General features: G+C 40.8%; 2 protein-coding genes across 3 annotated transcripts; one reads left to right on the top strand and one right to left on the bottom strand.

The window, feature by feature from the left end:
* The first annotated feature begins 8,819 nt into the window (after window positions 1-8,819).
* LOC143571409 (uncharacterized) lies at window positions 8,820-9,971 on the top strand. 2 transcript variants are annotated; one of them, XM_077056842.1, is made up of 4 exons: window positions 8,820-8,851; window positions 9,149-9,396; window positions 9,485-9,608; window positions 9,841-9,971. In XM_077056842.1, the coding sequence occupies exons 2-3, from the start codon at window positions 9,175-9,177 to the stop codon at window positions 9,596-9,598; spliced, it is 336 nt and encodes a 111-aa protein (XP_076912957.1). In that variant the 5' UTR covers window positions 8,820-8,851; window positions 9,149-9,174; the 3' UTR covers window positions 9,599-9,608; window positions 9,841-9,971. The 2 variants fall into 2 exon arrangements, with proteins under 2 accessions (XP_076912957.1, XP_076912965.1); XM_077056850.1 differs by lacking the exon at window positions 8,820-8,851 and having other exon boundaries at window positions 9,008-9,396; window positions 9,485-9,604; window positions 9,841-9,938.
* A 2,431-nt stretch (window positions 9,972-12,402) lies between these two features.
* Window positions 12,403-13,731, bottom strand: LOC143571400 (methionine--tRNA ligase, cytoplasmic-like). Its single transcript, XM_077056833.1, has 3 exons — window positions 13,283-13,731; window positions 12,877-12,978; window positions 12,403-12,794 (listed from the first exon to the last, which is right to left on the bottom strand). Exons 2-3 carry the CDS (start codon window positions 12,934-12,936, stop codon window positions 12,564-12,566), a joined length of 291 nt encoding a protein of 96 aa, XP_076912948.1. The 5' UTR covers window positions 12,937-12,978; window positions 13,283-13,731; the 3' UTR covers window positions 12,403-12,563.
* Between the last annotated feature and the right edge of the window lie 34 nt (window positions 13,732-13,765).

Below are 13,765 nucleotides of genomic sequence, written 5' to 3'. Positions count from 1 at the left end.
AAAATGAAGCTGAAAAAGATTTGTAGATCCAAAAAAGAAACTACCTGATTCGGACGGTTAACCCTCCGGATCTGTGATGGTTTTAAATTCTCTCCACTCCGAGCTTCAGATCTATCTAGATCTGGTTTACAGATCTAGATCTGGTTTATAGATCTAGCGAACAAGACTCCCGACGCCGTGCATGCGCGCCCGCGAGTCATTACTCCGCCGCCATGCATGCGCTCCCGCGGAAACCAACATGTGGGTTGGAAGACGACTCCATGCCTTTGGCGCAGAAGACTCCACCGCTGCGTGTCCGCAAAAACCCACCATGCGGGTCGGAAGACAACTCCATGCCTTTGGTTTTGCACTTAAGACTTCACCGCCATGCATGCGCGCCCGCGAGTCACCACTCCGCCGCCATGCAAGGGCACTGCGGAGGATCAAGATTTTGCTACCATGCATACGCGCCACCGGAGATCAAGTCTCCGCTTCCATGCATGCGCAGTGCCGAAGATCAAGACTTCGCCACCATGCATGTGCGCCCATGGGTCACCACTCCGCCGCCATGCATGCGCACTGCCGAGGATCAAGATTCCGCAGCCATGCATGCGCAACCCCGCGGATCAACAACCCGCCATCATGCATGCGCGCTGCCTCGGATGATGTATTCCGCCGCTATAAACAGGCGCCCTGCGAAACAACTCCCGCCATGCATGCCCGCTCAACTCCCGCCATGCATGCGCGCCCAACCCCAAAAAGACAATTCTTAATCGCGGAGAAGGTGACAAGAAGGAAGGCGGCAGAGAGCCTAACAGACCTTTACCAAGAATATGGACTCCCCTCACCAAACTAATATGCGTTCTATTACCTTTTGCATACATGTTTCACACTTCCCTTTATTAATTTTGAGCAATATTGACATCAAACTAAAAATAAAACGAAGTAAAACATACATGCGCGAGCTCCAAGCTCAGACGCGTTGACGAGTTTTAACTCTAAAACGCCAGGGCCTTAGCCCAATAATATGAGCCTTAGCTCAAATTACTCATAGCATCCATCCTACGTATTGCGCAGTTGGACCATAAAAATACCTAAGCACAACTAAGGCAAAACACATGCCAAAGCATAGTTGTTAAGGTCTCAGGTCGGGGCCACGCATGGGATTATAATGGATATAGGCAGAGTAACACATACTGACACGTAAAGGCTAAAAAAATCATTCATAATTCCCTATAATAAATGCACGATAACGTCGCGCAAAAGAGGAATAATGAAATGCCAAGGCACGTGTCAGCATATTCAGAATATCGCAAAATAACTTGAAATATGACAACTGTTAAGGATTAAGTAAAAATAATTTCCTTACAACCTTGTTCAAGTTTCAATGTGTAAGCATACCTTATATTCAACAAGCACATGCATGCGCCACCGCGGTTCGATACACCGCCATCACGCATGCGCCACCGCGGTTCGATACACTGCCATCACGCATGCGCCATCGCGGTTCGATACACCGCCATCACGCATGCGCCACCGCGGTTCGATACACCGCCATCACGCATGCGCCATCGCGGTTCGATACACCGCCATCACGCATGCGCCACCGCGGTTCGATACACCGCCATCACGCATGCGCCACCGCGGTTCGATACACCGCCATCACGCATGCGCCACCGTGGTTCGATACACCGCCATCACGTCACCATACATGCGCACAGTCGCGGATTAACATTCCGTCAACATTCATACACGCCACGACAAGTGAACCTCGCCACCGCGTAATGTCATTGCGCCACCACGCGTACACGCCACCGCGGATAACCATCTGCCCGCCATGGTGCATGCCACCATGCATGAGTTCCACCGCCATGAAGCAGCAGCGCGCCATCACGCATGCGCGCTGGCGCCGAGCACACGAAGGTCTGACACAACGTCTCCATCTCTGATGCATGTCAACACCAACCAACCACATGCATTGACGATTCGTTTTAACCAAAGGGATGGAATTTCGCGCAACGCGCGTACAAGAAAAGAAAAAGAAAAAAACAAGCCCTATTAAAAAAGCAAACTATTAAGTCTAATATCTATCTTACCTAGCTCGCGCGAGACAAGACACGTTAGACTGGGGGGGCTTGAAGGGGTATGCACCCGCCTTAACATCGAGCGGGGCGGGTCAACCCACAAGATATAGACAAGAGGCTTGAAATCAGGATGTCATGAAGACACAAAGCCAAAACCTATGCGCGTGGCGCATATCACATATGCTCACGCATATCACATATGCTCACGCATCACATATGCTCACGCATATCACATATGCTCACGCATCACATATGCTCACGCATCACATATGCTCACGCATATCACATCTGCGCGTGGCGCATATCACATATGCTCACGCATATTACATATGCTTACGCATATCACATGCTCACGCATACACATCTGCGCGTGGCGCATATCACATATGCTCACGCATATTACATATGCTTACGCATATCACATGCTCACGCATATCACATCTGCGCATGAAACATCTGCGCGTGAGAATAAAGAGAAGACCTTGCGCGTCCCCGGGATAGGCGCATAAAGGACAACGCAACAAATGAGACAATAGTCTAATCCAAATCAGGATAAGGACAACCATGACTGTACTCATCAGACAACCTTTCAGAAGGTATCTTTTAAGGAATAAAGAATGTGCCGATGTTGATAGCTGCCAATGAAGGGTGGACAACTCAGCAAAACCCATGTGCCACCACGTGGTGGCACATGGGTCAGGTGAAATACCTTGGTCAGAGAATAATCAATGAAAAAGCACCAGGTGTCCTAAGTACACGTGGCGCGAAGCAATAGGATGAGGCCAAAAATGTCCTAATTGGGTCTGAGCCCAATCATTGGAAACCCTAATACTATAAATACCACACCACCTCCACAGTTGGAGCCAGGCAAGAAAATATATTCTAAGTCATTTACTCATTTTCACAACACACCGCCATGCATGCGCCCGCGGACCAACACTCCGCCGCCATGCATGCGCACTCACGGATCACCACTACGACGCCATACAAGTGCGCTGCGGACGAACTCTCCCGGCCATACATGCGCCGCATCGGAGGAACACCCCGACGCCATGCATGCGCAGTGCTGAGGGTCAAGACTCTAACGCCATGCATGCGCACGCAACCCTTCGCCATGCATGCGCGCTTAACTCCCGCCATGCATGCGCGCTCAACTCCCGCCATGCATGCGCGCTCAACTCCCCGCCATGCATGCGCGCTTAACTCTCGCCATGCATGCGCGCTCAACTCCCGACATGGATGCGCGCTCAACTTTCAGCCGCTATGCATGCGCGCCCGCGGATCACCACTTCGCCGCCATGCATACGCGACCTTGGATCACCACTCCGCCTCCATGCATGCGCGCACCGCAGATCAACACTCCGTTAGACCAACACCGATCACTAAAGAACGCATACATCTTCGCAACGCAACTTTTTAAAATCGACAAACTGGGGCGGAGGTCTTATTCTGCTCCGACACGGCATCCCTTACAAATTTGTGGGTTTTCGAACAAGAAACAGTTAGCTAAATAAATAATATTATAGCATGTCAGTAGTGCAACGTAAGCATTGTCAGTATCATCACATGTCACATGACAACAAAGTCTTGATGGAGGAATTAATTTCCAAATTTTCAAAACAGCCCCCCTCAACTCTTGAGTCATATTTATTATGATAACAAAATAAGGATTTAAGCTGTTGACATTTACCCCCCTCTACAAGTATAACAAGGAAACCTTCCGCGATCTGAAAGAAGTCTTGCGTCAGAGGCGCGGAACACTTGCGTTAGAGGCGTGGAACTCTCATGGCAAAGCGAAAACAATTCTCGCGTCAGAGGCACGGAACACTCGTGTCGGAAGCGTGGAATCCTCGCGGCCAAATCCCAGAACGCTAACAATAGCACATGCTTGGTTACAAATTCCTCAAGTGAATTACTTCACAAGTTTTTACAAAACCTCAAACTTTTTGCCTATATTGATTTTGGTTTAACAATCAAAATAAAACAAAACGAAAAGTATGAGTATATAAGATTTGCATGAAATGGCACAAAAATTGTGCTTATATTAATGCAGAACACACGGCTACGCGCCGAATACATAGGTTTGGGAATCCTCATAGACCCATACGGCTACGCGCCATACTTAAAGGTTGGGAATCCTCATAAACCCATACGGCTACGCGCCATACTTAAAGGTTGGGAGTCCTCATAAACCCATACGGCCACGCGCCAAACTTAAAGGTTGGGAATCCTCATAAACCCACACGGCTATATCGCCAAACTTAAAGGTTGGGAATCCTCATAAACCCATACGGCTACGCGCCAAACATAAAGGTCGGGAACCTAATAATATCCCAAAAGGCCACGCGCCAAACATAAAGGTCGGGAGCCTAATAATATCCCACATGGCCACGCGCCAAACATAAAGGTCGGGAGCCTAATAATATCTCAAACGGCCACGCGCCAACGTAGGTTGGGCACACCTCATAATTTGCCCGAGGATGGGAACCTTGTAATACATCCACTGTTAGTTTATATGTTTTTGCAGGCTCGGCTACGAGTCGCGCAAGCACCTATGACATTATTATTATTATCTGGCCGTTTGTGCCTCCATTATTATTTTGAAGACAAGCCGGGATAGTCATCCTGCGTAGAAGAAGCCCTTGTGGGCCAATCATTATCATCATATTATAGCTCATAAGCCGCAACTCGCGCATGCTTCATTATTTTATAGCTCGTAAGTCGCCTCGCGTGCAAGCTTCATTATTTTCATAGCTCGTAAGCTGCCTCGCGCGCAAGTTGCATTACATTATTATCGAGATGCGCACTCTATCTTTTATCAGGCCCCGCGCCACTATTGTTATGATGCGTGCTATATCCTATTCATGCCAGTGCACCATCATTATCATAAGGATCACAACATGTCACCATCATGGAGAAAACCTCCCAAAACTCAAAGACAATAAAGACAAGGCCGAAGAAAGGGGAAAAACCGCCTCATATCCTAACACACCTTATGAAGTCCAGCGCTCCACCTAAACGCTTGCACGCCTAGGAGCAACACTGGACTTGGGGGGCTTGTAGGGGTATGGTACTAAACCCGGCTTACGGCCTTAATTTATTATGTTTGGCTTATTTTATTTTATGGACTAATACAATATTATTAGGTTGAGGGGGTTTTGTGGAGGTAACCCTAACTGGGCTAGGCCCATTAGGGTACCATGATGGTGGCCTTGAGGCTCCCTATATAAGGAGGTCTCCAGCTCCTTATTAAGGGTTGTTGTTCTCAATAAGAGCCACCACCATAACCATTTTTGTGTCTGTAAACAAGAGATCCTCGAGATTTCTTAGCAGTCACCTCCACACCCCCCAAAAGCCATTGCAGATCTGAGCGGAGAAGACGATCCGAGATTTGGTTAGATCTCAAGCTACCGGAGAAGAAGATCGAGTCGTGGTTCGTTCATCTCGAAGACCGGGGAACATCGTCATGGATCAGGTCAGATTCATTTCATGTTTCTACAAACTTCATCTTATCATCCTAGTAGCCTGTTGGAGTTTTTGGTGTGCTAGGAACAACTTCATCTTTACAGCCGGCGAACCTACATAGTAGGTGTCCGGTCCCAGGAAACCAATGTTTTTCATAAGAAAAATTTTGAAGGATCCCATATAAATTTGCACTTGGACCTCATAAATGTATCATATATCTACTTTGGTTGGAAAAAACCCGGTTTTAGGTCTGTAGGGTCCCAGGTTCGAGGCTTCTCAACATCGGTTCTACTTATTTCTGCTATTTTTTTTTCAATTTTCATCTAGTCAATATAGTAATTAGGGTATTATATAATTTATAACATCAGAACAGAACAGAACAGAAAGAAACAGAGAACCCTGCTGCCCAAGCCCAACTCCTCAACGCTGCTCAAGCCTCCGCCGAGCTTCTCCTCCAACAGCCACCCTCTCGGCGCTCATTGCTTTCTGATTTTGCCTCAACTCTCAGGTAATTTTAGGGCTAAAAAAACTAACTCCATAAAATAACAATGCCCAATTGATTGATTTTATGCAATTATATACTTAGATTGGTAATTGTATGTTGTATATTATTGTTTGATTGTGACTTTGTCATGTTGAATGCTAGGGTTAATTATTCAAGAATTATTGAAAAGAATGGGGAAAGGGTTTGAAGATGGGGTTTTTTATATATATATTTATAATAGATTTAGAGAAGAGTCATGCTATGAAGTTAGGTTGGAAAGTTTTACAGAAGAGCCATGCTATGAACTTATGGAGTTAGGGTTTCAGGAGAGTAGCATGGTCTAGATCGTGCAAAAACGGTTCATTTTATGAATGTCTCTATTTGGCTCGGGTCAAAACGATTCTTTTTTCTAAATTTTAAATTTGTTCGGGTCGACTCTTGTTGAATTGAGTTGTTTTATGAAACAAAATATAAGTTAATTAAGCATAACTTAGATGGTCAAGCTATTTACATTTTGAGGTATCTTTAACGAGTATTAAGAATTTTGTGAGAAATGTAGTAAATATCTAAAATGGGTTTAGTTATGTTAAATTGTTGGCACAAAGAATATTTAGAACCTGTATTTATTTACTTTTTATTTCGCAATGGAAAAGCTTTGACCCCCCCACCCCACCCGATTCATACAATGACCGACCCAAAAAATTTGAACGCCGGAAATAATGGGACCCCATTGTCAAAAAATCCTGGGTCCGCCACTTTATTTTACAGGCATTCGGGGGATAGCAAGTTGGGTGACATCAAAGCTTTAAGCTATCGTTGAACTAGGAGTAGAGCTAAATGTAGATTGGCAAAAGTGGAGGTCCTTATGCTTGTCATTGTTTTGTGCAAAAGTGGGAGGTTTATGGTTTTCTAATGGAAGTTTGCCGTTCAAAAATAGCTATATATATGCTAAATTAATAAACCAATATGATCAGGAGCAACAATGAATATGAAAAATCTTAAGTTAGTCTTGTTTTTACTCATATTATCATGGTTAGTTTTGAAAAGGAACTTAAAAGGGTAAATGTTCGAACCAAAATATTAGGAGGTTAAATTGGTCATAACTATTTTGAACTCTTATTTATTTGGTTAAAACTATAAATTTCTACCTCATCTTTTCTGAATATAAGAGCATTTGTATAACGGGGTCTGTCGATGCTAGAGACGTAGATATGATAAAAACAAGTAAGAAACTATATTAATAAATTTTTAAAAACAACATAAGGATCAGTCGAAAAGTTCAAAATATTAATAGAGTATATTAACCAAATTTTTTTAACATAATTTAAAAAGATTCATAACGTATTTGGTCTTTTTTTATTATATATGTAAGAGTTTTATAAAATTGAAGACAAGTTTGCTTATTTTGTCTTTTATAATAGGGCGTTTCAAGAGCAAGCATAGCTAGTTTTATCTCGAGCTCAAGCTTGAAGTTAAATGAGTCAGTTTGGTTCAACTTGTTTATTATTATTTATTGCGAGCTCATTTTTAAGAAAGTTGAGCTATCTCTTTATTCCAGTGTTGCAAAAATCCTGACTAGGTGTCGATTAATCCCCGATTAATTGCTAGTCCCCACTTCACTACTTAATTTTGGGCTAGTCGGCCAATTAAACGGTCAATAGTCAAATCTTGCCTAAATCAGGATAAATTAGACATAATCAGCCTTTTCTGATGAGGAGCTGGCCAAAATCGGTGATTTTCGGTGAGATTCCAACCAAAATCAGTGGTTTTTGGCAGGATTCTAGCAAAAATCATCGGTGTCCAACGAGATTCCAACCAATTTCTGACTAAAATGTGTTTGTGTATGTATTAGGGCTGGCAATTTAGACACGATACACGAATACACGACACGAACCTACATGACTTTAACAGGTATTGGTATGACATTAACATGTTTCGTGTATCAAACAACTAGACACGAATCAACCTATTAATTTTTATATATAAACCCGTTTACCTGCTAAGTACCCGTTGGTACCTGATTAGATTTTCTTATGAATAAAAATATATAACAATATAATATGTTATAAACCATAAATAGTTAACCGTAAATTTTAGTACGAAATAATTAAACACGATACACATCATTCAAATTCAACATCAAGCGGACAATGCACAAACCCTTTTTTTATTCTCCCTATCCGGATCTCTGGTAGTTCAGTGGTTTCCCTCCACATCTCCGGTAGTCGCAGTCCTTCGATTATTAGGTCTACCGCTCCACATATCCGATTCTCCGGCAGATTGGTCTCCTTGCAGGTGCAGCGACGCCACTGGTATTAATTGGTTCGTGTGTTATCGTGTATACCTGATATTAACGGGTTCATGTTTAGGTTTGAAATATAGGTACACGATAAGTTTTCGTGTCGTGTACATGTATATATGTTTCGTTTTCATGTCTTATCGTGTACTGCTATACATGATAGGTCATCCCTAGTATGTACAAAACTGAAAATTGCATATAAAAATGTGTGCGTGAATATGTGCGTGACTATCTACTAACGATTTTTAAAACATTGTTTTATTCTTAAAAGGTTTCACTGTAAATAATAGAAACTTAAATGAGAAAACTGCAACTTTGAGGGGGTAGAAGTAGAACTGCATTGTTTTGTTTTGTTGTTTTTAACAAAACCCCGAACATTTCCGGCTCAACCTCCTCCTCCTCCTCCTACACGGTCAGTCTCTTCTTCATCATTACTAGTCTTTTAATTTCAGCATCATTTACATACGCGAATTCAATCGGAAATTGTTGCTTCAAATAACATGATTAAACTAGTGGAGTAATTCAATTCTCCTATTACTTGTAAGTCAAAACCCTAGATTTTATTTTGACCGCCTATAATCGAACCATGGTTATGGACTTATGGTTATGCATTAATGCAGATTGGGTATATATATACCTTTAGATTATTAGGTATATTCAATAAACCTTCCTTCGAATTCAACTCCCGTTTGATGCCACCGAAACCAAAGTTCAGTTATGCTTATGCTTAATAATATCCCATAACCGAAGCTAACGGTTATGGTTATGGTCAAGGGTAAAAACCCAACCCAACCCAACCGCAATTCGCACACCCCTAACCGCCCTATATTGAAGCAGGATTGGAATTGATTTGAAGAACAAGGATGGGATCCGGTGAAGCTTTGAAAGCTGCAAAAGTTTACCGAGAGCTAATGAAAACCGTGAAGAAACACATTGGGAATAAACAACACAAAACTCATTTTACAGACTACATCAAATCAGAGTTTAGAAACAACGCCGCTGGGTTAGAGTCATCGGTTATTCAACAGAAAATGAAACTTGCAAGTGATTATAATTACCTTTTGACCAGTGTTCATCATCATCAGGTACACAATTTCCATTTTATGATTGTATTTTCAGTATTTGTGTTGATTATAGTAGTACTGATATATGTTATGTTATGTCATGGTGTAGGATTTGCTGTTTACTTACAACATTGCGGTTGATAGATCGGATGAAATGAAAAAAGTACTTGGGAAATCTGCTGCAAGTGTCGGTCTCCAGCTTCCCGAGGTTTATCAGCCTTGAAGTTTGGTAGGTTAGCATCTTTTTTCATAATCTGTTTCATTATGCATCTGTGGATATTGGGTAATCATGATTAATGAATTTGTTAAGATGTATAAATCCCAAAAGTGGTGTCATTTTTGTGTTAATTCTATCAAACATGATTTAGAAATATGGTCTTGGGCTTTTGATGTGTGTACAACAACAAGACTCGTGTGAAAGAATGAAGAATCTTGATCTTTTTCTGTTGCCTGTTTGTTGTTCAGGGAATAAAGATGCATACGGGTTTGAATGTTTTTTGAGCGGGGTGGGTGATCGGAACTCTTTTATAGAATAAAGCTGCTGATGGTTGATTGTTTTGATGGTCATGGATTGAAGATTTTGTTTAGTTTTGTGTTTCTTCTTTAGAACAAAAACCATTTAAAGGATATTCTATTATTGTTTTCTTTCTAATATTCGTGTGAGGTTTTGTTAACAAGAAATGGAGAAAACCGCATGCCAGAGTCAAGTCCAACCATTGCCTGGCACTTGGATCACCAATTCTAGGGAGATAAACTAGCTTGACTAACTAACATGTATAGTGGGTCGTGTGTTTGTTAAAACCAAGGCATCATGGAACCAGAGGTTACATGCTTGACAACAGGAAAGTCAGTTATCCTAAAAAAGGAGTATCAACTATGTAACAACCGTCAATTAACATCGCTATTTGTAGTTTATTTATTCTCTCAGTATTATCTTTGTAATTGGAGATCTTCCCATCTCGAATAGGGATTTCTTTGTTTGTTTGGGTCACATGTGAACAAACAACAGATAACTTTAAAATGGCATCTTTTATTTCCGTCAAGTAGATAGATGTGCGTACATAAAACAACAAACGGTAATAAAACCATAACGCCCGAGTAGACATATATATATATATATATATATATATATATATATATATATATATATATATATATTCGTTTCTTTTTTCAATTAAATCAACAACAAACTTTCTGCTAGACGTGCACAAAAAAACCGGTTCCAGTTCATACCCGGTTTGGGTATTTATATACCCGAAATCCGTACCCGGTTCCACATTTTATATCTCCAGTCGGTTCCTACCCGACCCGGAACCGGTTTCAATGTGTACCCAGAAAAACCGGTTCCGTCGGGTTTTTTTTTTAAATAGTCAAACGTAGGTCAAACTAGCCGTTGGAACCAGTTTTCTTGCCTAAATCCTTTATATAAATCGTTTTTTCACCCTTTGTTTCACCACCAAGCTCAAAAACAATCTAATATACTTCTCCTTTACTAACCCGACCATCCAACTCAAAACGAATTTCCTATTTTATCCGTCATGGCTCGTGACTTGCTTAGCATACAAGCCTCAATGGTTGCTTTCGAATCGGTTTTTCCACTTAGTGGGAGGGTACTATCAATGCGAAGAGCAAAACTAACTCCCGAGTCTTTAGAGGTTTGCATTTGCCTAAAAGATCATTTGGATGCGGTGGATCGTGTTCAACACAAGGCAAACTTTGAAGACGAAATACCAATAGAGCGACTTATTCATGAAGAGGAGGTGGAGGAAGGGCTTTCTTCCGGGAATTCGGGTGGTGAAGAAGAAGAGGATGAAGACTAAAAAAACTTGTAATTTTTATTTGTTTTAGTAAAATCATTTGTAACACGATCAATTTTCAAGTAATATTTTGTTTTGTTTTGTTTAACTACTATTGTTTTGTTTATTACTAGTAAAGTTTTATTTCTTATTATAATAACAATGAACACTTTATTATATAGACGACAAAATATTACAAACATTATTAAAACATTACAATACTTAAACTAAAAAACAACTTAAACTAAAAAAAAACTTAAACTAAAAAACAACGTCCGTCGTTTTAATCCGCGTTCTACAACGATTAAGCGATATGTGCTTGAGTTGTAGTGCCGGACGACTCTCCGGCTTCCGCTTTCTTGGCATCCAATCGTTTTTTCTCACGACAATACTTATTGGTATGCTTGCGTAAGGTCGAGTTCGACCCCGCTTTCAGAAACTTGGAACAGTACTTGCACCGGGTCATCTCTTGAGAGTCGGTCATGACACACAAATCGTAATTAACCCAAACATCGGGGCATCGTGTTGTTTCGATCACCACAACAACGTCGTCGTCAGTTGCCATTTGTTGTCGGTTTAAGCTTTGATTTAGAGTGTGTTTTTATAGTTTTGGAAGTGGTTTAACAAGTACACACAAAACCTTGCTATTTATAGAATGTAGATAACCTATTTATAGTAAAATAACTGGTTCCAACGGTAAAAAACGGCTATATAGCCGTTGGAACCGGTTTCTAACAGCTAGTTGGTTTAAAATTCAAAAAAAACCGGTGGAACCGGTTTTTACGTAATACCCGGTCCCGGTTCATATCGGAACCGGTTCCACTAAGTTCTCAATTTGGTTCATCGGGTCGGGTACGGAACCGACCCGGTTCCTGACTAGAACCGGTCCCATTTTGTACCCGGTATGAAACAAACCGGTTCCAGGTTTCAAGAATAACCGATTATGTGCACCTCTACCCAAGCGTGTTAACCAAATCCCTCAAATATCACCTGCTTTATAAATCAATTTATACTTTTCAGAAATAAGGAGGTTGTATGAATTACACATCATACTCAGATAATTTATAGATATCTACACATATATGGAATGCTTTTGTGATGTGTATAATTTATACACCCTGTTAAAATGCAATATGAATGAATGGGGAAAATATAGTTTTTGGATTGCCTACATTTACTTGTTATATCATGCAGTCATGCACTAAAATTTTATGTCCAACTGGCAACTAAGCTCTAAATCCAACCATCAATTTAAGTTTCAAAACTATAATTATAAAAGCAAAAAAATCTTCAAAAACAGTATATAGCAATCGCATCCTGACTCGTGTTATCCCAAAACATAAATAAAAACAAACACAACAACGTTCCATTCCAAAAATGCAAAGCAACCATTCATCGAATCGACCCGTCAGATATTGATGAAACCTTGCAAACACCCGCAGAAGTAGTGAACAGTAGATCTTTATAACAAGCCACAAGATTCTTGTCTGAATGTAGATCCACTTGCAGTGTCTCCCAAACCTTCTTCTTGGGGTTCAAAACATCATCTGGCTCACCCTCAAAACCAGCAAACTTAACCCTCTCTCCAACCACAGCAGACTCGGGTGGCTCCACCAACTCAACCTGAAATCGAACCGACACAATCAAATGGTTAACCATTGGCTAGTTTTACACTTGTACACACATGGAAAGAACTATTACTTACCTTAGTGCCATCACTAGTCGAAGCACAAAGAACCATAGCTTGTGACTTGATTCCCCTCATGGTTGCCGGCTTTAGGTTGCATAGAACACACACCTTCCGGTTCTGTATAAAAAAACAAGGTAGTTAAAATATCATATTTCATATATACCCCTACAAACTTGAAAGATTATATATGCCCTTACAGAGTACTTAAAACATCAAATATACCCATACCCAGTCATCAAAAACAATTTAAACAAAAATAATGGAAAGGGGCAAAATGGTTCTAAGTAAAAATTCATTAAAGTTGGGCATATATGAACATTTTCAAGTTTAAAAAGGCTATATGTGATTTTAATCCTAAAAACAAAGTTATGTGTAGTATTGATATTAATATTTAACTGCTAAGATATGTTGAAAAAAGAACCTACATCTCTTCAAGAGGAATAAATTTGACAAGGCCGCTAACAACAGTCCGAGGTTGTTCCTCACCGACATCAATTTTCTCCACGTACAAAGAATCAGCATCCGGATGTTTCTGAACTTCCTTAATAACTCCAACACGTATATCGAGTCTACTAATTGTGACTTCCTGTTCCACAGGCTTACTTTTGGGCTCACCTGCAGATTTAGCTGGTCGTTCTTTCTTTCCAGTTTTATCTGCAAATTCATATAATACAAACATTAAATTTTTAAGGTAGATAAACTACGATATAATTTCATATATCTCCCTCAAAACTTGATATCGAACGACAGTTATCCAACAAAAAATCTTAATATCATACAAACAAGTGTTTCCCTTAAAACTTGCACTAACATAACTAGACTTGTAAATGAACTGAACAAACATGTACAAGGCATGTTCATATTTGTTTGTTAACCAAACAAACGAACGATCAAACACAAATAA

The sequence above is a fragment of the Bidens hawaiensis genome, unplaced genomic scaffold (genome assembly GCF_021521415.1).
Source record: "Bidens hawaiensis isolate Kalapana, Puna unplaced genomic scaffold, B.hawaiensis_p1.1 tig00001336_1, whole genome shotgun sequence".
In the NCBI taxonomy this organism is placed as follows: domain Eukaryota; kingdom Viridiplantae; phylum Streptophyta; class Magnoliopsida; order Asterales; family Asteraceae; genus Bidens; species Bidens hawaiensis.
The sequence above is the reverse complement of the archived record's forward strand: the minus strand, read 5'-3'. Positions and strand labels throughout refer to the sequence as shown.

Bases quoted from the DNA above. Each gene is read 5' to 3' on its own strand.
- LOC143571409 (XM_077056842.1), top strand. From the start codon at position 9,175: ATGGGATCCGGTGAAGCTTTGAAAGCTGCAAAAGTTTACCGAGAGCTA. The intron at 9,397-9,484 runs GTACACAATTTC...GTCATGGTGTAG, and splicing joins CCAGTGTTCATCATCATCAG to GATTTGCTGTTTACTTACAA.
- LOC143571400 (XM_077056833.1), bottom strand. From the start codon at position 12,936: ATGAGGGGAATCAAGTCACAAGCTATGGTTCTTTGTGCTTCGACTAGT. The intron at 12,795-12,876 runs GTAAGTAATAGT...GTTCGATTTCAG, and splicing joins CGACTAGTGATGGCACTAAG to GTTGAGTTGGTGGAGCCACC.